The sequence below is a fragment of the Periplaneta americana genome, chromosome 4, assembly GCF_040183065.1.
Source record: "Periplaneta americana isolate PAMFEO1 chromosome 4, P.americana_PAMFEO1_priV1, whole genome shotgun sequence".
Lineage (NCBI taxonomy): Eukaryota > Metazoa > Arthropoda > Insecta > Blattodea > Blattidae > Periplaneta > Periplaneta americana.
The window spans coordinates 109,853,737-109,881,148 of NC_091120.1; the positions used below are offsets into that span (position 1 = coordinate 109,853,737).

Consider the following 27,412-nt stretch of genomic DNA (forward strand, 5'->3'; position numbering starts at 1 on the left):
GTATCCCGTAATTTACGTACTGTAATGGTGGTCTAGCAAATTTAGAACATAATATACTTTAGAAAAATGTTTTACATTATTAAGATAAGTTGGCAGAGTATTATTAGATATATTTTTACCTAATGTTAAACAGTATAGTAATTTGGAAAATACGGGTAGAACTTTAAATTTCCGTAATTTACCATAATTTTAATAGTCTAAAAATTTTTATGAAGAGTATTATAATTGTAAATCTAATATTTGAGCAATTTGTATATTTTTGGGCTACAACTCTTATGCCTAAAATATTTTCAATAATTTTATATATTAATTTTATTTTTAGGTCTAATATTATGAAACGTTTCAAATCCAGTCCATAATCTAATAGCGGTCGAATTAAATAATTATAAAATAAGTGTAAGTATTTGTGGAAAAAACCATATTTATAACCAGAAAAGAATATAAAATATATATATTTGTTGCTTGAAGTTTGTTACATATATTATGTACATGGTTTTTACTCTATAATTTATAGTCTGATTGTGATAGTTTTCTGAATAACTAAGAATTCATTTTTAATTCTGGTTTACTTGGCTTGTTTTTTAAAATGGTATTTTGAACTTATCGTATATTACGAGTAATAGAAAACCCAAGTTCTTCCATTTATTGAAAATGTATTAATATCACGTTGGATATCAGTAGGATTTATTACAAGTTTTTTATATTAAAACCGTGAGTATAAAACATAGCCATTGGCAAAAAATTAGAAGAATTTTACTTCACTAAAATCTAATTGGCTTATATTCTGTAATATGCATTATAAAAAAAATTGAGTTGATTTATGCACCTTGTGTAAATCCTTGAAAAGTAAAGTGTGATATATTCTTACTAAGTCTACAATGTATCACTATCCGTTTTGTATAGAATATTACAGAACATTGCTCGTTGTTCATATTGATATATGTTTAAGAAATACATCAGATAGTTTTCTTCGGCAAAAGATGCGAACGCAATGTTCAAGGCATGTGGTTATAGGTTTTTAAAATTTCGAGAACCTGTTACTCCTCCGTTTTCTGTAACTTCCTTTTTAAAAAAAATTAATATTACGTATGAGTCTGATCACGTATATATCAGATTGGCCGCTGCCATGTTATGAAATTGTAACATCTAAAAGAGAACAACCACTAGTATCTCCACTGTCGAAAATGAATTTCATGGTAACGACCGCTAGACGGAAACACAGCGGCAATCTATTATTTCAAGCAATTCCATCAGGGTTTTAACGTGACTTCTTTCGTAATCGCTAGATTGCAGCATAGTGAAAGTCGTAAAATTTTTTATCTTCAAAGTGCATGAGGCTGATCAATCTGTTATATGAGACCAGGAGTAAAAGATATCCGTCATCTATGAACTTTTGAATAAAATTGTAGTTTCTTCTACAGTTATATGGATGTTTACATTCTTCGTAATGCTTTTAGAAAGAATGTGATTAAATGGTATGGCAGCAATAAAATTATAGTCATCATTGATGTTTCAGTTAATGAAAATTTTAGCGTTATTAAATTGTTCAAATATTACTTCAAATTTATTTCTACCAACATCTTTAATGTTAGTAATGTTGTTGCAGTCAAATTTCTCTAATAGAATATTAGCAAATTTGATTGATTACATCACATAAATTTTACTGTCCTTTGTTTTAAATATTACTATAAAGGGGTCAGTGTCAAGAATATTATAAGAATACTTATTTTGAGATATTAAAGTAGGTGATTTCTCATTAGTAGTTTGAGTACCTTTGTGTGCACTAATTATCATATCTTGCGTAAATGGGAAAATCCTTCTATGACTATTTATTTGAGACGACTCAGAATTCCTGTATTCATTAGTCATTTTAGAGTCCTGCATTTCACCAGAATTAATTACTTTATCATGTCTAATAAACGTTTGTTTTGAAAGTGTGACATAACCTATAAGATATCAATTAGTAATTCAAATGTCCGCTGCTGCCCGGAGGAGAATCTCAACGGGGAGAGTAATATGAAAAGAAACAATACACTTCGATTTTAATAAGAATATAACTTACAACATTTAAAATTGAGGGATTAATATAAATGTAGTAAAAGTCTCTGTTGAACCAAGTTTAAATTAGTACACTTGCACACTATCCAAAAATATGACTGTTCGAAACGAACACATGATTACCGAAGTAGAATGACTACTAATCTGTATGAGAGGAAATTCTTCTAAATATTTTTCTTACATTCCCTTTAAGGATTTCTACGTTGTGAGGATTAATCCTGCAATTCTTATAGATAGGTCCTACATTAAATTAAGAGAGGCACCGGGCAAAAATACTCGCACCGATTTCAAATGTTATCTGACAAAGAGAGAGAGAGAGACAATATACATTTTCAACAAGTTTCTGCCACAGTACACACTGATTGGGATTCTTTGGAATTAACAGAGAGTTTTGGGACACGTCAGTAATTCGTTAAGATTATATTTATATTAGGAGACACGTATTGACGACAACATGTGTATATATGTGGATACTGTATACATAGCAGCAAGTCTTCGGTGATCATTTCGCCCCAGGCTGAGTGATCTCCAAATTCCTACTAAAAATTGTGTAACATTTAGTTTCTTCCAAAATCCTATTAACTTCTTCAAATGTGCACATGTACGAGATTATTATTTCACGTCCCACGAAGTTGAGAAAATTCATATACATCTCATAGAAAAAATAATGAATCTTTAAAAAATAAAAGGCTAATAATTAAGGTAAACTCGATGAAGATGTTTGTTATGTTGGACTTAATTCTTGGGTCATGAAATTTCCGAACTATATAACTTCATTTCAGAATTGAAATAAATATTACGTTTCGTTCCAATGTGAACATAATATCCTGGAGTTCGTCTTATAAAGGTGTTGATGTTCCCTTGCCAAAAATTTATTACTTAATTAGAAACTCTATCAGTACAGAAACGAGAAATCTCGTTATAACTAGGTTTTGTCCCGCGAATACGACATTGATCTACATTCATCATTACGGGTACTTAAAATATATATGCGTTCACCGTATACATACATGCGCGCTCTCTCTCTCTCTCTGTATAATATACTCGTAGTTATAGGCAAGATATACAGTGTGTTAATTAAGTATGGATTATTGCTAATAGCTATTTATATATTCATTTTATATAAAAATACCAAAAACAAAAGTTGTTGAAAGATATCTATCTAAAACTTATGGCTGTGGTCTCACGAAAATATTGATTCATGTACAGAGTGTGGCAAAAAAAGATCACTTTTTTAAATAACACTCTATATTAAATTTTACATACCGTATTTGAAATCTCCATTCAATTTTACATGTAAATAAAAGTTTGACTCGTATAAATGAAGAATACTCTCTTGTAAATGTCATGATTCTTGATAAAATGTGTGTATTCATATGGAGTAAGCCATGAAACAAAATAATAACATAACTGTTTCAGAGAATGTTTAAAATTATGGTTCTTTCAAATGCTTTGATATGTAACACAAAATAAATGTCTGTATTTATATGGAGTAGGCCATGAAACAAACAAAACAATAACATAAATCAACAATGACTCCTTTTTATTCCCCTGTTTAAAACTCTTCACCATGGCAATGCTATCCGAAAGAGAAAGGGTATAAATCTTAATGATGGTTGCTTATGGTGACAGAAAGGGAAATCAACAAGAGGTATGTAATTTATTTAATCACCTGACCTCAACCCATTGGATTTCTTCCTGTGGGTTTACTTGAAGTCCAAGGTGTGTATCGTGATAGACCGATCAGTATTGAAGACTTGAAATTAAGGATTAGTAATGAGCTGGAACTGATCACTCCTGAAACTGTAAGAAAGTCAATGGAACGCTTTCGTTATAGACTGGGGCATTATTTGGTCGTGAATGGTTCTCATTTTGAACATTTGTGACAATTTTAAGCATTCTCTGAAACAGTCATATTATTGTTTTTTTTTTGTTTCATGGCCTATTCCATATGAATACACGCATTTATTATGTGTTACATTAGCAAAGCATTTGAAATAAACATAATTTTAAACATTCTCTGGAACTGTTATGTCATTGTTTTGTTAGCTTCAAAGCCTACTCCATATCAATACACACATTTATTTTGTGTTACATTATCAAAGCATTTGAAACAACCATAACATTTACAAGAGATTATTCATCATTTCTGCTGAGTCAAACTTTTATTTGTACGTAAAATTGAATGGATATTTCAAATGTGTAAAATTTAATATAGGTTATCATTAAAGAAGTGTTATTTTTTTCCACACTCTGTACATGTAGCAATACTTCTGTGAGAACACAGCCATACGTTTTAGTTAGATATCTCCAACAACTGTTGTTTTGGTATTTTTTTTATAAAATGAATATATAAAGAGTTATTAGGAATATTCCACACTTAATTAACACACTGTATAAGCATTATACGTACAAAATAGGCCTGCATGTTTACTTCTTTATTCATTTATATAATATATATGCAAAGCGAATATATAGGCTACTACATAGATTACACTACACTACACATACACACACACATACAGGCCAACGAACATTACTATACATAGATATGTAGAAAGGCAGAAACTATTTTTCATGTGCAATCAGTAGAGTAATTTATTTGTTCCTGATTAATTACCCGAACTTTTCCAGTAATTATTTCCGGCATAAGCCAGTTTTATCTGATTTCTGGAGCTTATTGTACATCAGTATTGCTAGTAACAAATTCTCTGAGCACAGCAACACTTGCATAAACTCCAGGGTAACCTCTGACCCCACAGCCTGCTCCCCAGGAGACTATGCCCACCAGTTCTTTCTCGACCACGAGAGGTCCGCCAGAATCGCCTTGGCAAGAGTCCTTGCCTCCCTCGTCTGCACCCGCACACATCATGTTGCTGGTAATTCCTCCGTACTTGGAATATGACGCGTTACATGCGTCGAAGCTCACAACTGGAACTGAAACTTTTAGGAGTAGCGGAGAAAGTGCTCCACCGGAGGAAGTACTTCCCCATCCAGTGACAACCGCCATCGCTCCAGCGGAAGGATCGGCGGACGCTAGTGATACTGGCTGAACTGAGGGTTGATAGGTAAAAGCAGTCGTTACCTGAAAGAAAATATAGTGTAATATTGACAAGTCTATTGCAACTATTTATAAAGGATTATAGTGAATAACTGTTGTTTGTTGAACATTTCACAGTACGTGTCTTACTGCATTATCATCTATTTATACAGGGTGTTAAGAAAAAAGTATCCAATTTTTTTAGAAGGTACTAGTATGCATCAAAACAAGAACAAAATGTCAAATAAACATAGGTCCTACAACCCATAATCTCTGAGATCTGAACGCTTATTCATAGGAGATGCTCAATGTGACGTCCATTTATGGCAATGCATTCCTCTGCCCTTCGGCGTAAGGAATCACGTACTCTTTGAAACTGACCTGGTTGTTCTTGATAACCAAAAGTCTAGGGGACTTAGTTTTGAGGAACGAGCAGGCCAAGGTGTGGGGTATACCCAATCAATCCAGCGGTCCTGAAATGTCAGCGTCAGGTGTTCACGCTCATTGCGGAAAAATGTGCTGGTATTCCATCCTGCATGAACCACATCTGTAGTCTTTGCTGACATGGCATATACTCCAGCAATGTAGGCAATACGTAAATAAGAAAGTCCTGATAATGATCCCCAGTTAATCTCTGTGGTAGTACGTATGGCCCTTAATCTATCGCCAAGAACGCCTACCCATACGTTGATCGAGAATCGGTGCTGATGCCTTGTTTCTTCAACTGCATGGGAATTTTCATCAGCGCACACACATGCTGATTACGAAAATTCACAACACCATCTCTGCTGAACCCCGCTCATATCCGGAACGAAACTTCTCTTTTCAGTATTCCTTGAGACGTATCAGTATTCCATGCCAGGGGTGTCAACTACGGTATGATTATCTGGTAGCCTGCTGTATTGTAGGGCAGAAAAATGCAATGCCATAAATGGACGTCATATTGAGCACGTCCTTTGAACAAGTGTTCAGATATCAGAAAGTATGTGTTGCAGAACCCATGATTATTACACATTTTTTTATTGTTTTGGTGCATACTATCACCTCCTAAAATATTGGATACTTTTTAACACTCTGTATACAATAACAATCATTCTTATCGAAGTGCAATAACAGCATAAAACTACTGTAATGTTCATTCGTTCTAATATGACAACTTAATGAGGTCATACCATTAACGTTATACCAGAATATAGGGAATTACGTATAAGTATGGACACTGTACGCGGTACATTCGATGTAGAAATGCCTTATTTCAGTGACCTTCAAACTAACTCTCTGTCCCTAGAGTTGGCGATGATATCGCACCAGCAGTCGAAAGCAGAAATATTTTCAGCAGACTTGCCAGCGAATCAGGATTGCTGATCCACCGTTTGTGGGCGTTTGATTACACTGATGTCCACCGTTTGAAAGTGGAATTATACGCTAACGGACCGCATGCACGCAGAAAAAGAAATCAGAGAAATTCACTCAGTGTCCATTCTTTATCATTTCTATTCGCTGATTATACCGAGTAAGTAACCTTGTAAAACCAATGAAGTTACGACCCACAGTTAGATATCCGATCATGTCGCCATAGTTCGGTTGTCGGAAGCTGCCCACAAAGAGAGTAACACGAGTAAGAGCTCTAAATATAATTTCTTTTGGCTTTCTGTATTTAAAACATTCATTACAAAACAACCACGTTATTTTATCACGAAATGGAACTTTCACAACAGAAAATCCTTCTGCGAATTATCTTAAACTTTAAGAGTGACCTATGTAGGTAAGTTGTAAAGAAGTAGTAAACTCAGTCTCATTAGACACTTAACTTATTAGAGAATATTGAATTCGGGATACAAACACGCCTTACTCAGACTTACTGAAAACATAGTACGTTTATGATACAATTTAACTTTCACGCTTTACCAACACGCATTGAAAAACTCCGAGCACTGAGACAATCAGCTGTTCCTGTATATCATGCATTTATGAAGGTTTAGTAATTATCGCTCTACGTAGAATCTGTAAATCCTAACTTCTTATCTTTCGGTATTCCAAATCCCAGTACGAATGTTACCAGCTTCTAATTAAAAATATACTGTATTGTCTGAGTAACAAACAGAGCTAAATGTAGAAATATATTATAGAGAGTGATAATATTATTGTTTTATCTTTCCCACTATCGCTCTATATGTAATTTCCTCTTTAGATTAGCTGCTACTGCAATGTATCCTAAGTATAATACATTTAAAAAAGATAATTTCATATTTTATCAGACCATCAGCTCAAAACAGGCAAAAAGAGAAGTAAGAAAGTGTTGCTGTTAATCAATATCTAATCAATATCGCTGTTAATGTTTTATTACTTATGAATATGCTAGGTACTTAATATGTAGAAATTCAGGTATAAATATTATTCGTTTATAAAGATTTAGTCTTGACAGGGCAGAGATAAGCAAGCATTGGTACATAATTTATTGAATGCTTGAGCGACTGTACCTCAATAAGGGATGGCGTCATTAGTCACATTCACTCCCACATCAGTTCGTCCGGCAGGAGGAGATAGGATTCAAACCTAAACTCTGTTTTTGATATGTCTGTGGCGTTCACGGAAGGTAGGATATCAAGATAGCTTTCAGGAAAGTTTGTCCAAACATTTTCGTCCAATACAACATTTCTTCCAAATTTCTATGACCATCACATTTAAGTCCTATGGAATAAGTCCATAGCATTTTCGTCCAAGAGTACATTTCGTCCAGAAATTCTTTGTCCACAAAAATTTAGTCCAATATACGTATTGTTCAATCGAGATTGATTTCGGGTATTCAGATACTAGAAGCACGTTTTAAACAGATGCCAACAATAGAATACCACGTAATGGAGAACTCAAAAATGGACCGGTGGTGCTAGGAAAATGCATATATTAGTTTTACTTAAAATTATCAGGTATGGATCCCAAAGTAATTACTTCAAAAAGGAACAAACCACTGCTCATAAAAGACAGCTACTGTTATCAACACCACTCAAAATAAGGACCGCACCAGGATGTATTGGCGATGCGAGAATCGGTCAACCTGTAATGCAACCTGTAATGAAATTACATAACAACCCGCAGAACCACGAAGATGGAAATTAAAGACGAAAATTACATTAAGAAATAGCTGCAATGAATGCATGATCTTTGTTATTTGAACTAACTGAAAATAAATCTCATGTTTATTTCAGTGATTATTTCTTGTAATAAACACAATTAAATAAATTTGGACTAAATCAGGTAGAATAAATAAATAAATAAATAAATAAATAAATAAATAAATAAATAAATAAATATATTTATATGGGACGAAATTTCACATAATACTAAAATGACATAGACGAAAGATTTGTGGCCAAAATTTGATGCAGGACAAACATGTAACTGGACAAATGTAAGATTAGGACCAAATTACGAATGAACGGAAACGTAATGGACTAACATTCTGCTAACCTCAAGATAACTCCAAGTAATACTTAAAATTTGAAGATGAATGATTTAAAAATATGCAAATTATTATTTAAATTAAGACAACTCAAACTACTGAATCTACAAATGAATGGGTCACCCCAACAACATTGTAACAGCCATAAGTTTGGAATACTGGAAAAAGTATTTTTAACGAAATATCCATACTCTGGAAGTTTCAAGTTGTTTATTATACTTAAGTCCACAAATCTTTGTGTTTGGCCAAAACATTATAACTCCAAAAAAAACTGTTTTGTGATACAAGCATTTTAATATTCACTTTTCCTATACAAATCATAATTCTAGTTTACATACAAATGTGAATGTAAATAACATAAGATTAAATAGAGATATCACGGCTATACAAAACGAAAGTGAACTGTTTTTATATAAGGCTGCGTTTTCAGGTGGAGTAACGGTCAGCGCGTCTGGCCGCGAAACCAGGTGGCCAGGGTTCGAATTCCGGTCGGGGCAAGTTACCTGGTTGAGGTTTTTCCGGGGTTTTCCCTCAACCCAATACGAGCAAATGCTGGGTAACTTTCGGTGTTGGACCCCGGACCCATTTCACCGGCACTATCACCTTCATATCATTCAGACGCTAAATAACCTAGATGTTGATACAGCGTCGTAAAATAACCCAATTAAATAAAATATAAAATAATAAAAAGCGTTTTCAGCTAAAGAAGGCAATTTTGGAGTTATCTTGTTCTCAGCAAGTGCGACAAGATTTAACTATAAAACTCAACTAAACCTTCTAGAGTGTGGATAACTTATTTCGTTAAAGAAAACTTTCTCAACCTTATAAGCAGAGAAAGGGATTTGGAGTATTATAAAGAATGGTGAATCGTAGTATAGATATTCGTAGCTCAGTGACTGTCAAGCGAGCTGCATGGACGAGTACAGTCCACTTCATACAAACTTACACGCAACGTGCTGTAAACGTATTTTAGAATAAACAAATGTTATAGTTTAGTGACATATAGTGGTCTACATACATAATCTGCATTTCATTTTGAACTACATGTATTTTCTTGGCAACGCACAAGACACCAATAAACAACATTACAAATATACATAATTAAATATCAATCTCTGCGTCCTCACGTGTCAGTGGAAATATTGATGGCTGATAGACAGTTGTCTTCTGTATGGAACTCGCCTCTGAATATGTGTGTTTTTCTGTCAGGAGCGTGTTAAATTAAAATCTTTATTTACAATATTATGAAATATGATAATATGTACAACATATACTACAGTATTTACAATATATACAATATACTACAATATTTACAACATAGCCTAATACAGTAACATTAAATGTTGAACAAAATGTAGAACCAAACGAAATGGCATTTTCAATTAATGCTATGTTTTGTTGATAAGACAATTTTATTATTCCTGCTGTGCCTTGTAAATTGTAAATATCATTTCCAAATTTTCAAAATACAACTTTGCTCTGTTGCAAGGAAGGAAATTTTTTAACATGGAAAAACTCCGCTCTACATCTGCAGAGACAATTGGAGAGTACTTGAAACAAGATACGTCAATTAAATTCACATGTTGAATGACGTCATTGGGACATGTCTTTGTTAGTACATCTGAAATCCGATTGAGAACACTATACCTATCATTTTTAATCAAACTATGTTCATTTTTTCACCAACACGTTTTCCTACTTCACCTTCTACTGTACTCAGTTTATTTACAATAGTCCTCATAATATTTATTTGCTCAACTAGTTCTACTCCTGACTTTTCTAACCAAATAATGGCATCCGGTAAATATAAAAAATTGACTTAATATCCATGACTTCTTTTTAGATTGTTCTATCATTTAGCAGCTCCTGGCTTATTTGAATCGCAGTCGCGTCATCGGGAATTGTTTCCTGAATTTTGATACTTTCGGCATTGTATCTTCACTTCACTACTCTGAACTGCAAACCTGCATGTTGAAGTTCTTATGCGACAACTGTCCCGTTCACCTGTTGTTGACGTGCAGAGATCTGCGGAGGGGAGGACTTGGTATAAAGGGTTGTAAATAAATGGCTGTGTAGATGCCAATACTAGCTTTTACTACTCCAAATTCCGTTCCCTACTTATAAGTTAAGGCTGTTACAACGTTTTTTGAGTGATCCATTCAAATATGAAACTTAAGCACATAATTACTGACATCAATAGAAGTACGTTTGCAAAAAAATTAATTCACTAACTTAAAAAAATATATATAGAAAATAGAAATTCCAAACATCGCCTCCCTTATATTTTGGTAAGAACTTGTTTCATTTTCGAGTATTGTCTGACATGCAAATACAGTATAATAAATATTTATTGACACTGAAACTACTTCGCGTGTCTTTTCGGAATAGATTTACTGAATGTAGGTCAATGGTGAGTGAAATACGTCTCTTTTATAATCCACTGATATTTAATCCAGGGAAAGCTCCCGAATTCTTACAATTAAAAATATTATATCTAGATAACAGCACCCAAGTTAAATGCAGCGATGCAAATGGATTGGAATTATCTTACTCTCTGTTCGAGATTTCTATTCCGCTGTTATGTTTATTTGATAAACCTTTGATCTGTATATTTGTTTCAACATTATGAACAATTATTTTCTAAGATTAAAACCATCAAGCACGCGCCACGTTCTACGTTAACAGAAATAATTCAGAAGAAGAAGTAAATATTATTAATAATTGCCTTAAAAGTTGTGAGAGATGTGTGGTGGTACAAAGAGAACATTTCCAATATCTTCTATGACAAAGGTAGGTGGTTACTGTAATAGTCATTTGCATGAGCAATCTATACGCTTGACTTAAGGGGCTGTAAATATGTGACATTGCCGACAAACAGCGTGCTTCCAGGCGCTACGAGAGGCCGCACATTTACGGATGAACGTCTATTAGAAGGCTGTGCATAAAGGAATCCATACAAGGAGAACTTACAAGTAAGATAATCAGTCTTATGATAGACATTCTGGCCATTGGCGAAGTTCAAGTGACAGACTCGTTTGCCCACTGATCCGAAAATTCGTTGGGAGTGGGTTTGAATTCTTCTTGAGCCATTTAGTTGGCTTTTGTCCGAGGATTTCTCCAATTGTAAGGCGAATGTTTTGTAATCTTATGGCGAAATGACGGCTTCATCTCGTCAAATACTGTCTCGCTATCACCTACTCCAATGTCTATAAAATATGATCTCGCAGTTGATACATGCGCCGTAGCCGACTTATAAATTTAATAATACGTTCGCGATGTTTCTGTAGGCCTATGACGTCAGGATCACTACACTTCCGCCGCTGCTTGTATCCGCAGCTGTAAGTTGACAGGCTGATCATTCCACGTGTTAGCTGTGCAGTGATTCAACTAACAGTCTGTGCATTTTATTCTTTTACGTTGTTTCGTGCTTTGCAATGGTTACAATCTTATTCGGTGCGTGAATGTGTACCGTTACATATTTTGAAAACGTACATACGGAAAAAAAAAACCGTGTGGCACAACAAGGACGTAAATTTCCTGGCCGATCAGTAGCGCGTAGAAAAACAATACTCAATTTAGAGAATGTGTTTACTGAGTTCTGTGAATGACGTGAAAAGCTAACGCGAACCTGGTGTGTTTACCGACAAAAAATTGGTTGAAGTAGGAGCTGTCTTGGAAATTAGTTCTAGAATTATATCCTTACAAAGATGCGAAAAAAATAAATATGTATCACACAAGATGGGCAAGACTTTCAGTCTAATGTTGTCATTAACATAATATTGTACGTAAGTTTTAATCCAGCAAAGCACCGTGAGTTTGCGAATGCAAGCAGCGGAGCGAAGGTAGCGTGGGTGACCTGCCGCTAATATAATCAACAGAAAGACCGGAAACTTTGACTGGAACTCGCTGTACTGTCACGTTGTTCAATATAGTGCTAGTTATTTCAGTTTTTGTACAGTGTCACAGACTCAGAAAAATGCAACGTTTCAGAACTACTGTACTTATAGGCTTCATCATCAGTGAAGGTAAGGAACCGATATATGCAGAGCCTCCATATGCGACACCATGAAACGTACAGAAACGTTGTCTTTCACAGCATGCTTATCGTACGCGCCAAACATCAAGGGCGTTTGACAATGTTGCATGCGTACCGTTCAGCTCAGTCTGTTTTTGCTATTGCAGGAATTAATCCGTGCATAATATATTGCAAATTATTAGGACCTATATTGCTTTTAATTGTTTGAGAATACTGAAGGACGTACTCATTCGAGTGTAGTGTAGTGCAAACTACTGTTTTTCTAAATTCTTTGGGTATGGAGTATAACATATTGCAGCGAGATTTTGTACTTTTCATGTACTCATCAATTCTTAGGATAAAAATTCACACTTTTCCCTTCATGTTTTTCAAACTTTGGTGACATGATTATTGGATGTATACTAAGCAATTTATATAATTGAAATTTGAAAATCGAATTTGGTGACCCAAAGATTTTTTTTTAACTTAGTAAAATTTTGTATCGACCTAACTACAGTAGAAATTGACCCAGGAAAAATGATCCCCTATATATGGAGAATGTTACATAGTACAATTATTTATTTATCTTGAACCATTCAAAAGATTATGCTATATTATATAAGTACTTATATATATATATATATATATATATAATTCTGACGGTAAGACCTGAACCAAACAAACGGTTGCGCAGACGTATACGATGACGTAATCTCGACTTGTCTGCCTTCGCAGCAAGTGGTATCCATTCTCTTCTAACCCTACTCCTCTCTCTCGCTACCGGCAGCAGAGAATCTAGCTGTGCGAGTTTGCTTCAGGTCTTACCGTCCGAGTAATACTTATATTCGATTGAAAATAATAATTTTGATTTACAATATAGCCACATGTTTAAGCTTTAATTTGGTACCTCAATTAAGTCTTTTGCCCAATTGGAAGTCTACTTTTTGTCCGTCGAAAGGATAATAAATGTCGGAAAATGTAAAATAGGAGAAAACAGACACTGAATTTGTCGTAAGTTATAGAAAGTACAGTGCGCTTGTATTATAAATGCCCAAATAATTATTACATTATTCAGATAATAGGTAGAAGTTATATATTTTTGAAAACTAGAAGACACGAGGTTCCAGATGAGCCTAAAATATTATTTTGAAGAAATCTGACATTTCTAAAGTCGATGATTACCTTAATTTATGCAGAAGTGAACTACGAGTAAATATCCGATAATTTCATCTCGAACATTTTGCAAGAAGACATTATTAACCTGGTATTTCAGAATAATATTTGAATATATAAAAATGAACTCTAACAGGAGGAAGACACTTTGAACATCTCTTGTGATACAAATAAGATGCACTTTTATTCATTTTTAAGCTCATATACATCTTTCTTGCCAAACAGATTTCAGAAGTTAAAGTTACTATCTTAGAAATGTGACCCATTTCGCGGTAAGTGTGAAGTGTGAAGTGTACAGTATAACAGAAAATGTCTCTGAGCTTATAGTGTAAAGGAAAAGTAATATATACACATATATAGAGGACTCTGTACTTCCGAAATGCTGAGTCCCAAAAATCCCGCACCTGATAACGCATAGACCACAAAGTTCGACACATATCAGTTTAAGGACTTCTGTAATATATTAGGTAAAAGTTTGGAGGACACAATTTTTATATCAAGAACTGAATAGCTTAAAATAGATTAGACATACACTCCTAGTAGGATACACTATGGTTCAAGGCCACAGATTAAAATAATATAGGACTCAGACAATGGACATACACTAAATTCCTATCAAATAAACCCAGATACTCTCGAAAGCTACCAACTAAATCACAGCAGAATAACCTTAGTGTCGTCAATATTCTTTACATAAACAGAAAAAAACTGTCTAGAAATGAATTAAGAATCATACTTACGAGAATGTGAATAGAATAAAAGATTATAAAAGGTAACTACATTTTTAACACAAATCTCACACTTCAATTATCTGGGAGATTATGTATCACATGTCAAAGAAGACACAGAATAATTTGTCACAATTTCAGTTAATGTACAAAAGACAAGAGAAAACACATAACAAAAGTTTTATAAAACACAGACTATACCTTCGCTAATAATAAAAGGAAGAGAGTGATGAGTCACTGCAATATATGACGAAGAGATGATGTAGTCTCCCGAGAAGGAGTTTTGAATAATTGAAGACCTCCCCGAAATAAGGATGTAACCAACAACTGTAATTCGTGTTTCAAGAGAAAGGAAAATAATTTCAGGGTCATATTTCATTAGTTCTGCATTTACTATCATAACCATTAGACTAAACAAGGATACAAGTTTATTCAGCCATTGATTACAATAATTTGTCATAAATAAGTTTTTCAAAATGACTTTTTCTACCTACAGTACATAACATATTTCAAGAATCTGATTTTACATCTTTTTTCCTGGGAGGTTTTCAATCATAGAAGAATGAACGCGACTAGATTACATTAAAATGCTATAAGATTGGAATTAAGAGTAGAATCCCTCAATTCACAAATTGAAGGAATACGAATGCAATTTTTTTTAAGAATGGAAAATAACAGATACCTAAAATTAATGTGGCAATATAGAACAAAAAGACAAAGAAACTGGTGGGCTTCTGAACCGGCTTATACCATGATGATGATGATGATGATGATGATGATGATGATGTTTATGTTTGTGTAATAATTTTCAGAGTTACTCCACTTATAGAAAAAATTAATCTGAATATGAAATAATTTTTCTCGGGTTCTCAGCCACGTGTGTTGGATTGTTGCTTCCAAGCTTTCCATGACTACCTCTGCCATCTTCTTTAGGGATTGAAGTGCCGTGGGACCATGTATAGCCTGTATATAAGAGGTCAGTAGGGCTTCCCACTGCGGGCCAATCAACAGTTACTTCCAACCGCCTGGCTGAGAACGCGAGAAGAATTATTCCATATCCAACTCCGGGAAAGCCTCAAGTCTTACATTAATGTGAATAATTGTACTTAAATTAAGAAGTTGAATTAACTTACCTTAGAAACTGCGATATCGCAGTCGAGAGAAAGGTAGTCAAAATTGGGATGAGCAATAATTTCCGCGGCCTCATGAACAGTGCCTCCTTCTTCCATGACATTGGTACCAGCCCGGAAGGTTACAGTGGAGACGGGGATTCTGCAAAAGTAATATTTGCTTGTATGAAGTTATTAAATACGCATTCTAGAGCAGAAATCGATGTCAATGAGATAGTTTCTCATTATTAATACACACTGAAATCAGATTTCTTCAGCACCACCGAAATTGCAAAAGTTATGTCCTTAATAATCTCATATCAAATTCTGCAGCATCACAATGGCCTTTCTTTAACTATATATAATGAACACATAAAAAAATACTTCAAATGTATGGAAAAGTATTTACAAAATTGCTAATAGGTAAACTGAGGTTCAAAGATATCTGACCCTACTAATCGAAGTTGATCGATAAAGTTGGTGTAAATGAGAATTCTTTAGTTAAATAATTTTTTCATTCCACTCTACTGATGTAAAACAACATTGAGTTTAGCTGGAAACCGCTGATATTGTTAATTAAGAGAATAATTTATGTTTAATCTATATAATCATTTTCCCCGACACATTTTACGGCCCTAATAATGGTGCCACCTACTGAGAACTAAAGAAACTCTTTCAAAGTTTGTGAATTTTTATGTTTTGGTTCTGACCTATCCCGTGGTTGGAAAGTTCGCTTACACGATCATAAAATAGTAGGTCGGATATTTTTGAACGTCAGTGTACCAAAAATGAGATTTTTCGCAAGTTGCTTGTGTGTCTTATCGTTTAATTGACTGAATGGTAACTGATTTTTATTCGCATTCAATATCGACAATTCATCTCGAAATTCTGCATATAAAATGTTACAACTCATAATTAATCAAGTAATTACACAGAATTATTTTATATAATTCTACGAAACAAATTTTCATAAAAGATTAATTTATACGAAATGGACAGTAACACTTCTCTACTTCATTTTATTACATAATAATATATGTTATATGTTTCCACAATTTTGTCAAAAACTATGCACCACTTACATACATATTCCAGTTAGTGCAAAAAACTATTCAAGTATCTATTATGTGTTTCCCATTAGGAACCATGCATTGTGAATATGAAAATATTTTGTGACACAATTAACTAAGGTCAACATAATAGCGAAAAAACTGCAAACTTGGCAATATTGTGTTTTTGCAAAGAAATGATAAGAAATGTGACAATGATTTACTTGAAATAGTGGTTCATTTAACGATTTATGCATATTATGTAATCGTAAAGAAAATATCAACGACACAAAATGTTTTTGCGATACATGAATTCTTCATTTCATAGATCGTAAGAAAATTATTATGTCTGCCTCTTCAGTATGGTATATATCCTGCCGCAGCTTCGCTCATATTTTCACGCCCTTACGAAAGGGTAGACTCTGCCATTACGTTGTAGAATTTAATCTGTATATCTTTAGGACTTATTAGAAATTTAAAATCCTGTTATATATTTCCAAAAATTCTTGCATATCCATATAATTTTTAGTAAAGAAGTTTCTCATAAATAAATATTAAGCTCACTCCATAAGAACTTGTCAAAGAATGAGATTCTTCAATGAATTGCGTTCTTTATTTCTAACGAGTATTACCGTTGAAACTATAGAGTCTTATGTCATGTGGTTTGTATTTGTGACATGGCGGAGTGTTCGAAAAGGCTCTATTGCCTTAACACCGCCAGTGAAAATAAGTAATTGACCAAGATATATTTTCTTAAAATGAATTAATTATACGTAATTTTATTCCGATTTATTAGATCAGCTATTCTTCTGTGTCAGTTATGAGTATATATATTCTGGGTTTAATAAAATATCAACATAATACATAACGATGAAGTGTCTATGGTGCACGGTAAAAGGGACATACGTAATAAATCGCAAGTTTCCAGTAGAGCTACAGCAAAGTTTCAAATGAGGACAAATATTAGTACGTTAGAAATCTGATGTTCTACATCATTATGGAAGAGGACAAACACAAGCCCTTATATCATAAGAAGAATTACATTTTTCCGTATTTACATGACGGTCATAACTCAAAACCAACAACTTCTAACATCCGCACATTTATCGTGTACAATTTTTACTTGAATATTTGTATGAAAATTTCTTTCTAGGTCTACTTTTTCGGTTGGTTTGTATGTATGTATGTATGTATGTACGTATGTATGTACTTTGGGGAGCTTACGAGAAAGTCTCTGCGAGGTGTATTTTAATTAGGTGCGGTTGGGGAGGTATTGATGAATGGAGCACCGTTCTTCCTAGAATTGACCGTAGATAAGATAAGTTGTAATGAGTATGACCTTTATGACACTAAATGGATAACATCACTGTCAGCACATGATTAATTATATTGTGGCTGAAAATATCAGATAGTTTGAGACTAGCTCTGTGTGGGTGTGTTGTATAAGTAGATATTGTTTAAAAGTTGATCGAATGTTTTCACATTGGTTAGTTATTGTAATGTAGTTATAGCTCGCGCAAGAAACGATTACCGAAAACCAATGGTGGCGTTGCTGTCTGTTTTGACGTGTGTATGTAAGACACGTCGAGGGGGGAGAGGTGCGAGCCGATGGAATTACTGTCTCTTCCAAGAAGATGAACAAATGAGGACATGCTGTGGAAATAAAGAACGTAGCAAGAGAAAAATTCGAAGCTAATTAAACGCGCAACATATGTTTACGAATGAAATAATAATACCGTGCGATACAAGACACGTTTTCACATGCAATGGAACAAACTAAAGTCGTAATGTAACTATCACAACGCAAGACTGATGTCATTTCTCTTCCGACTGTACCCTTGAATATCATTCAAGCTATCTCGTGACCTTTCCTGTCGCCCGCTCTTCCTTATCGCAGTGTTTGATTCGCATTCCTTCTGTCGGTACTCAGTGCTAACGAGACCTATAGTAGTGTGTCATTATGTCGTTTTCTGCGAGCAAGAGTGGCGTTACGCTGGCTGTTCCCTGCGAGTAGGATTGGCATTACTCCACATTCCTACCAGGGCTGATCTCCTGAGCTCCCGACAGTGTACATATGTGTGCCGGTAATATTATATATCACCGACTTATTTGAATATAAATGATAAATATACAAAACACTGACTGCATCTGAATGGTAAAAGCAAGGAGTACCCTTCGCTTCGTATCGTTAATAGCATCACAGCTAGCCGAATTGAAAATAGAAGTTGTGTTATCCCTGTGTTTGTTATTGCTAGAGCTTCTTCTTTCTTAGGTTAAACCTAGGATTTTTAAAGGAGACCAATAAGATTAATATTATAAATTTTCAAATAATGAATATTTTAAATATGGTAATTAACTATTTTCAACAAAATACTAGAGGATTAGAACAAAAAACTGATGCAATAATAACTGCTCTGTCATCTCAAAATCATAAACTTTACATATTATGTGATGAATATTATCAATTTTCAAATAATGAATAATCTGAATATGATAATTTAACTGTTTTCCAACAAAATGTTAGGGGATTGAAACAAAGAAAAAAAAAATGAATTACGACTGTTTTAGCATCCCAAAGCCATAAATTTCACATATGTATAACTGAACATCATTTGAAACAACAGGAAATATGACAGCTGTATTTATATGGAAACGTAATTATGTTATTCCAAGCAAATCCATTTGGCATCTTTCAGATAAAGGGCGGAATCTATTCTATGCGACCAAACTTCTGGCCATGTCTTAAGTCATTTTTGATAATCACAGAGCACATATAAAATTAGACCTGCTGACCTACGATATGGTGTGACCTTAGTAGGGCGTTCGACTGTGTCAGTCATAATATATTGCTTTCCAAACTTGAGAAGTATGATATTTATGGTATAGTTTTAAGATGGTTTTCATCATACCTGAAATAGAGATATCAATATGTTGAAATTTTAGAAACTACAGATAAGTATATGAAGGCCTACAAATTAAAATATACTGATACTGATGTTGGTGTCCCTAAAGGCTCAATTTTGGGTCCTGTATTATTTCGTTTATATGTAAATGACTTGCCTCTTTATTTAAAGTAGTATTTTCTTACTATGTACGCTGATGATACTACGGCTATTATGAGTGCTGAAAACGAAATAGTTTTAGAACAAAAGTGTAATGAGTTGTTGAAGGATCTTAAATTATGGTTTACAGACAATACGTTTTATTTGAATTTTAATAAAACCTGTTTCATTCAATTTCAAAATGTTCAAAACAAAAGTGAAAATATTTTAAACATTAAGTATTAACGAGCACCAAATGTGCCAGTCATATTCAACCAAAATTCTTGGCTTAATATTTCATGAACATTTGAATTGGAAATTACACTGTTCACACCTAATTCAGAAAATTAATATCGTCTGTTACCAAATTATAAATTTGTGACCTTTTTGTGTCATAGAACCATACGGTCCTTTTATTGTGCCGAAATGGTATCGAGATTATCATAGGGCATATGCTTCTGGGGGTCAAGTTCGAAGATGAATGATGTTTTTATTGCTCAGATGCATGTTGTGAGAAGCATGGCAGGTGTTGATAATCGTACATCATGTAGGGAATATTTCAAGAGTTTTAATATTTTAACAGTTTATGCTTTATATATTTTTAAGCTTACGGAATTAATACATTCTAGTAAGAACCATTTTCATCGTAAGAGTATTTTCATTATTACAAAGAAATTTTAAGTAAAATTTTTATATTCCAGCACATCGACTGACAAGTTTCAACAAAACGTAAATGGTCTATGGCTTAAAAATATATAATGGTTTGACTCATTAAATTAAAAATACGAATGATATAAGATATTATAAAAGATACGTCAAAAGAATTTTAACAAACCTCTGTCCCTACAATTTAGATGAAATACGTGTGGGCTTACATTGGTCCTAATTTATTGTATTTTTATCTATTTTAATTATTGTTTTTTGTTTTAATTATTGTTCCTCTCTCTCTGTCTCTGTCTTTGACAAGTCCTATGGTTTTAACTCTTTTATGGACAAATAAAAATGAAATGAAAAGAGAGATCAAGTGCGGGTGATGAGAATTTAGTAGGGAATATTCTTTTTATTAATGACTATGGTAATGATGATGACTATAATAATAATAATAATAATAATAATAATAATAACAGTAATAATAAAATTAATAACATTAATAATAAAATTAATAATAATAATAGGTAATAATAATAATAATAATAATAATAATAATAATAATAATAATAATAATATCGGTAATAATATAGTGTCATTATTTTCATTTTAAAATCAGTGAAATTAATATTGCTTTCTGTTACTAACCCATCCACGCAGTGTCCTGCTGTCACAACCCATAATTCGCTGATGATGGCAGCACCACAGTGATGTGAGCCGAAGAATTCAAACGATACCTAAACAAAGGAAAGCATTATTATGACGAATATTGCCTATTACGGCTTGCTTTACCAAATTCCTACAATGCAAGTGTTGGTGGCAGAGTCAATATTTCTGAATTCAAACAATGTTAAATAAATTTTTTTACTGTTAATAACTAATTCACATACACAGTATAATACTATCGATAATTAAACAATATCGTATTATTGAATTATTTACAGAAACCTACAAATATTTTTTACCTCAAATATAGTTAGCTAAAGCTTAACCACATATAACCGAAACATAATGTATACCACATTAATGAACATTTTCAGTGATTGCTGTAGTAATAATATAAAAGAGAACAATAAATATAAATATGTTTAAATTGTGTAGTTTTATGAGAAAATGTGTGTCATGATAAAATTTTCACCAAGAGTGAAATACAAGATATAACTAACCGAATTAAAATTTGCTGTGTTAACATGTATATAGATCATTCGTTATCTCCTGAAACCAAATGCATTCGTGCGCCGTAGCTCATAGTAACAATATTACGTTGGGGGTAAGCGAGCTAGCTAGCTTGTAAGTCGAAGCGCTGTGAGGGAGAGAAGCTTCTCAGTTCACTTTTTCCTTCCCCTCATGCGCAGGTAGATTTCACGAGATACCGAATGGCTGATGCACGTGTAATAATTTTAGCTTTTGCCAAAATATTACAGTTGTTACTGGAATAAAAGTCTTATTCGAAACAAAATTATGTGCTACTTTCAATTGTTTTCTTGCTTACACTTAATTCGCATACAAATTATTATCTATTCCTTTCGATAATAGTATCTTGTTTTCACACCGAATTGTCTAATGGCGACAAAATTTTCCTGTTTTTTTTTTCATTCATTTTGAATTGACGATGTCTTTACATTCTCCAAATAACAGAATATAATTGAGTTGATTGGGTCACTGTCTAAGAAGATTTTTCATACTGAAAGATGCACTGGAAGGAATGGTCAACTGGAGAGAAGTTCGGGGCAGAAGAAGATATCAGATTATAGACAACATTAAGATAATTATATGAATCGTATGCAGTGAGTAACAGGAAGGCGGAAAAAAGGGAATATTGGATAGTGCTGAATTTGCAGTGAAAAACTTACCTTTGGGCAGGAAACAATGAACGAATGGATGAAAAGTTCAAACCGCTCACTTACCTGGTAAGGATAATTAGTTATGTCTGTAGGTTCACCTCCCACAATTCGGCCGTCGTGACGTGGACGACGAGGAATTAGAGAAGCTCCTGGGAATTATACCATAAAACGAACATCACTGTTATTGTTATTATTATTATTATTATTATTATTATTATTATTATTATTATTAATATTACTATTGGAAATTTATCCTTTGAAGAGGTGGAAAAATTCAAATACCAGGGAGCAACAGTAACAAATGTAAATGATACTCAGGAAGAAATGAACACAGAATAAATATGGGAAATTCCTGTTATTATTCGGTTGAGAAACTTTTATCAACTTGTCTGCTGTCAAAAAATCTGAAAGTTAGAATTTATAAAACATATTACCGGTTGTTCTTTATGGTTGTGAAACTTGGACTGTCACTTTGAGAGAGGAACATAGGTTAAGAGTGTTTGAGCATAAGGTGCATAAGAAAATATTTGGGACTAAGAGGGATGAAGCTACAGGAGAATAGAGAAAGCTACACAACACAGAACTGTATTCCTTACCTGAAATAATTAGGAACATTAAATCCAGATGTTTGAGATGGGCAGGGCATGTAGCACGTATGGGTGAATCCAGAAATTCATATAGAGTGTTAGTTGGGAGGCCAGAGGGAAAAAGACTTTTGGGGAAGCCGAGAAGACGTAGGTGGGAAGATAATATTAAAATGGATTTGAGGGAGGTAGGATATGATGGAAGAGACTGGATTAATCTTGGGACGAATGGCGGGCTTATGTGAGGGCGGCAATGAACCTCCAGGTTTCTTAAAAGCCAATGAGTAAGTAAGTATTATTATTACTACTATTATTAGAAATATTATTATTACCATTGTTATCGTTTTTACTCTTATTGTTGACGAGTCATCTAGAACAGTGATATTCAACCGGGCTACGCATACCTCTGGGAGTACGCGAAAACTTTTCAGGGGTACGTAAAATTTAAAATAAACATATACGTTTTGTAAATGAACAGAAGTAATGATTGAATTACAAATCCGTTTTGCACCAAAGCCGTCAATTTCCCTGAACTTTCCTTCAAATTGAAAGTATGTCTGCTAGAAATAGACCTATCAGTTGATAATGAAAATAAAATTCCAAAACTTGTCATTTAGCGACTTTTGGTGTTATTCTCCCAAAGATCACATGGAACTTAGTGACACTACCATTTCACGCCTTCTATCATTTCCCTCTACTGAAGTTGTTTGTGTGAGCAGGGTTTCTCTACATTGACATCAATCACAACGAAGAACAGAAATCACTTGAATCCAGAAACACCTCTGATACTCACACTCACGAAGATTCGACCAAAAATCGAGAAGCTGGAGTGCAGAAAACATCAGGAATCTCACTAGCAGGTGAGACCCAATTGAGTTAATAATATAATAATATAACTTTTATTTTCCATGATATGTAATGTATTTATTTATTAACATCATTCTTTCTTTTATAGTTTAAAATTACTGTAGATGATTTAATAAGTGATAAATTGTTGAGTTGAATTAAATTTAGATATAGTAACTAACTATTTGGCTACAGAGATTTAGGAAGACATGCAAGAATATGACCGAAACATGAGATCGGAACAAGAATGCTCTCCTAATCCTTGAAGAGTTGATGATGATGATGATGATGATGATGATGATGATGATGATGATGATGATGATAGTTATGTATAATTTGAACTAACAACTTTTGGCGTACAAACGTAAGTAGAAAAGTGACTTTAGAGATACGGGGAGAAAAAAGGTTGAATACCAACCACTGTTCATGATCATTAGCTACACCTAGTTGTATTTCGAATAAGCTTATCTCTTGTATTGATTGTACTTCTAAATATTTTGTTTCAAACTTACGTTTTATAAGAAATTCTTCTTCTTTCCTAACTAGTGCTCTATGTTACAGAACAAGCAGTAGCAATGCCTTTTGAAAATATTGTAACATTAGCGAGCGATTTCTTCACAATTTATAAAGAATGTAAAAAAATATGCTGATTAGATTCTCCTTTAAAGTAGAAACATTAGTCGCTATCATGCCTGCCTACCAATGGTCTTCGGATGATAAGTAGCCAGTGCTCAAATTTGCCCTGCAGTAATTAGTCTTAATTCTGCTTGAAGACTATTCTTCTGTCACGAATATAAAATATGATAATTTTTTCCGCCTTTCTGAGATAGGAATTCAATTTCAGAAGAGGCGTTTTCATTATGTTGATTTCAGTTCCGAATATACTCTTTTAAGTTGGATATTAGAATATTCACGAAAAGGTATTTTTTCCATACGTATTCTGAATCAGTTTTGAAAGGGCGATCGGGCCCCAATGTTTTCTATTTTCATATGAACTTACATCGAAATAAGCGTCACTCTTGTGTGTTCTATCAACTGAAAGAGGGCATGGAGCTGTGAAAGTAATTTTTTTAATTTTCAAAGTCATTTTTCTGTTCAGATAAATATTGTTGATATAAAATTTCTTATTAAAGTATCTCAGTGTTACTTATCAGTAGGTGGAAGCTTTTTTATTGCACATTAATGTATTACACACTTTTTTGAACAAACATTTCGCTATATTTAACATCATCAGATCCATATTGTATGTATGATTGAACATATTACTGGTATACAAATAAAGCTAAAATATATATCATAAAAGGTATTGAAAGTTAAAAGTTAAAATAAATTATCTGAAGTATTATTCATACGATTTATCCTTATTGTTTTTAAATTGTGGATTTGTGGAAAGTACATTCTGTGAAAAATTAGACATGTAAATTGATTGTTATAATTAAATCATGGTAGCCTATATTGTTTTCTTCCATTACTTGTATATAAAATGTTAAAATTACATAATTACGATAAATATGTGTACTAGTGCACTATATTGACATTGATGGTTATATAATGTATATACCAGGTGGAAGCGAAATAACCTTGCAGATTGAAATAGGCGACAGGATACACGTAAATTAATAGAAAATCTATATTACGTTTTGTGATTAAAGCACGGTTAATTACTAAATTAAAGGGACACTATACTGAAATTAACAAGTTCCGTATTTTTAAGGGTTCATAATAGTGAAATCCATAACTACCATACTTATGAACCTAGATTCACCAAATTTTGAACACTGCTATATCTGGTAAATAATGAAAAAATGTACAAAATTTCATGCGCCTATAATAAGTGGTTTACATTTTATAATATTTTATTAAAATATTGAATTGTTTTATATAAAAATCCCCTTGCGTCACAATTTACATTATTCTTAACTGATATTCACTTATATGGGACCAAACTTGATATAAGGTTTGCTGTAAAATTAATCAGTACTTATATTACTAGAATTTTTGTTATAAAAGAATAAACAAAAAATAAAAATTAATGATAATAAAATACCTAGTAATTTACCGAATCACTGTACAGAAGAATCCAATAGTAATGTTTGTTTCAATGTATATAAAAAATGATATAAGTGAATATCAGTTAAAATTAATGTGAATAATTGTGGTGCAAGGGATTTCTTAAATAAAGCGACCTTTTTTTTTTATCGAGATGTCAATAAAATGCAAACCACTTAACATAGAGGGACGAAATTTTGTACATGTATTGTTATTAATCACGTACACCAGTGGTACAAGTTTTGTGAAATTAGCTTTGAAAACATGGAAGTTAGTAATTTCAGTATTATATTCCCTTAAGTTTGAAGTTTCGGCAGTCCGGCAACATCGCATCGTCGCTAAAACACTGTACTTGTATACATACCTAAGAGGTCAACGAACTCTGTGTGTCTTCGTACGTAAGCTGCCAAGCTGCAAAGACGTTGCCACGCGTTCGCTTCGTGCAATGGTTTGAATTTAGGGGTTTTTAAATTAAATGTACACGTAAACTGTGCATGATATTGAAATACGACAGAGGGATAAATTATTCTATATTAGATTTTCTATCGATATGGACAAAAATTACGATCCTACTCGCAATAGTTACCGGATAAGAGATTGTGAAACATTTGGGAAAAAACTTTTTTCTGAAAAAAAAAAAATATGAACATTCCACCAATATGAGATTATAGTTTTTTCTTACATACAACATGAGCTATTCGCTCTAGGAATCTGCAAGACTACTTCACTTCCACTCTGTATACTGTGAAAATGATTTTGTTTTACTTTGTTGTAATTGTTTTTTGAAAAAACTTTTGTATAGAATTATTTGGTATGAATTTTGAAAAACTAATTACAAAAATATTGTGGATACGTTTTTCTGTAATCAGCTTGTGCACAGAAAAGTTTAACAGCTACTGAGTGTACAGAGCATGGTATAACCTAGGATAGAGCAGAAATTCACTTGGCGGAACACTTCCAAAAGAGTTATTGGCCATATTTCTTTGAGGATGCCAATGGTGGTACGCAAACTGTTCATGCAGCCCTTTATTTGATTATGATTCAAAAATATTTAAGTGGTTATTTGAGAAGAATAAATTTTCGTATCAAGAGTTCAACTTGGTTTCAGCAAGACGATGTAACAGCGCATACTGTAGCCATCTTATGACAGAAATGCAATATTTGTTTTGGAATCTTATCATATCGAGAAATGGATACATTCTCTGGCCTGCACGATCCTCCGGTTTAAGTGCATGTGATTTATTTTCATGGAGGTATCTAAAAATAAGATATACGCAAAGAAACCGCTAAATATTGAAAAACAGAAGACAGTAATTCGTGAAGAAATTTCGAACATCACAATCGAAATGTTGCAAAGTGTAATGAGAAACTTCAAAGAGCGATTACAAAAATGTATGCATGTTGGTGAAGGGAATTTCAAGGATGTCATGATTATTCAAGAAGTAGTGCTTAAAATGCAAATGGCAAAATATATTTGATATATTCACATAATAAAAGTTGACTTAATACAATAACTGAAGTTTAATTTCACTATTTAAAAATCTCCCTTTCTTTGGTCCAGCATGCATATACGTACACATATACATAGCGACCCATATTTATATCCAGATTCCATCCATTTATTATACACAAATAACATTACATAAGAAGATCAAATATCAAATTAGAATGCAACAGTTGTACAGCCCTTAGGATTACTTAAAATTAAACTTATGCACCAGTACACACACGCACACGCAAACCACACGCACGCACGCACACACACACA

General features: G+C 33.3%; 1 protein-coding gene across 1 annotated transcript in view; it reads right to left on the reverse strand.

Moving 5' to 3' along the window:
* Positions 1-436: 436 nt before the first annotated feature.
* The window catches only part of LOC138698945 (uncharacterized), a 57,156-nt gene continuing 30,180 nt past the window's right edge, over positions 437-27,412 (reverse strand). Inside the window, exons 9-12 of the mRNA XM_069825142.1 lie at positions 22,229-22,314; positions 20,970-21,058; positions 15,608-15,746; positions 437-5,143 (exon numbers count right to left, since the gene is read on the reverse strand). Coding sequence (XP_069681243.1) covers positions 4,736-5,143; positions 15,608-15,746; positions 20,970-21,058; positions 22,229-22,314 — 722 coding nt within the window. The 3' untranslated portion in view covers positions 437-4,735. The remainder of the gene's footprint in view (positions 5,144-15,607; positions 15,747-20,969; positions 21,059-22,228; positions 22,315-27,412) is intronic.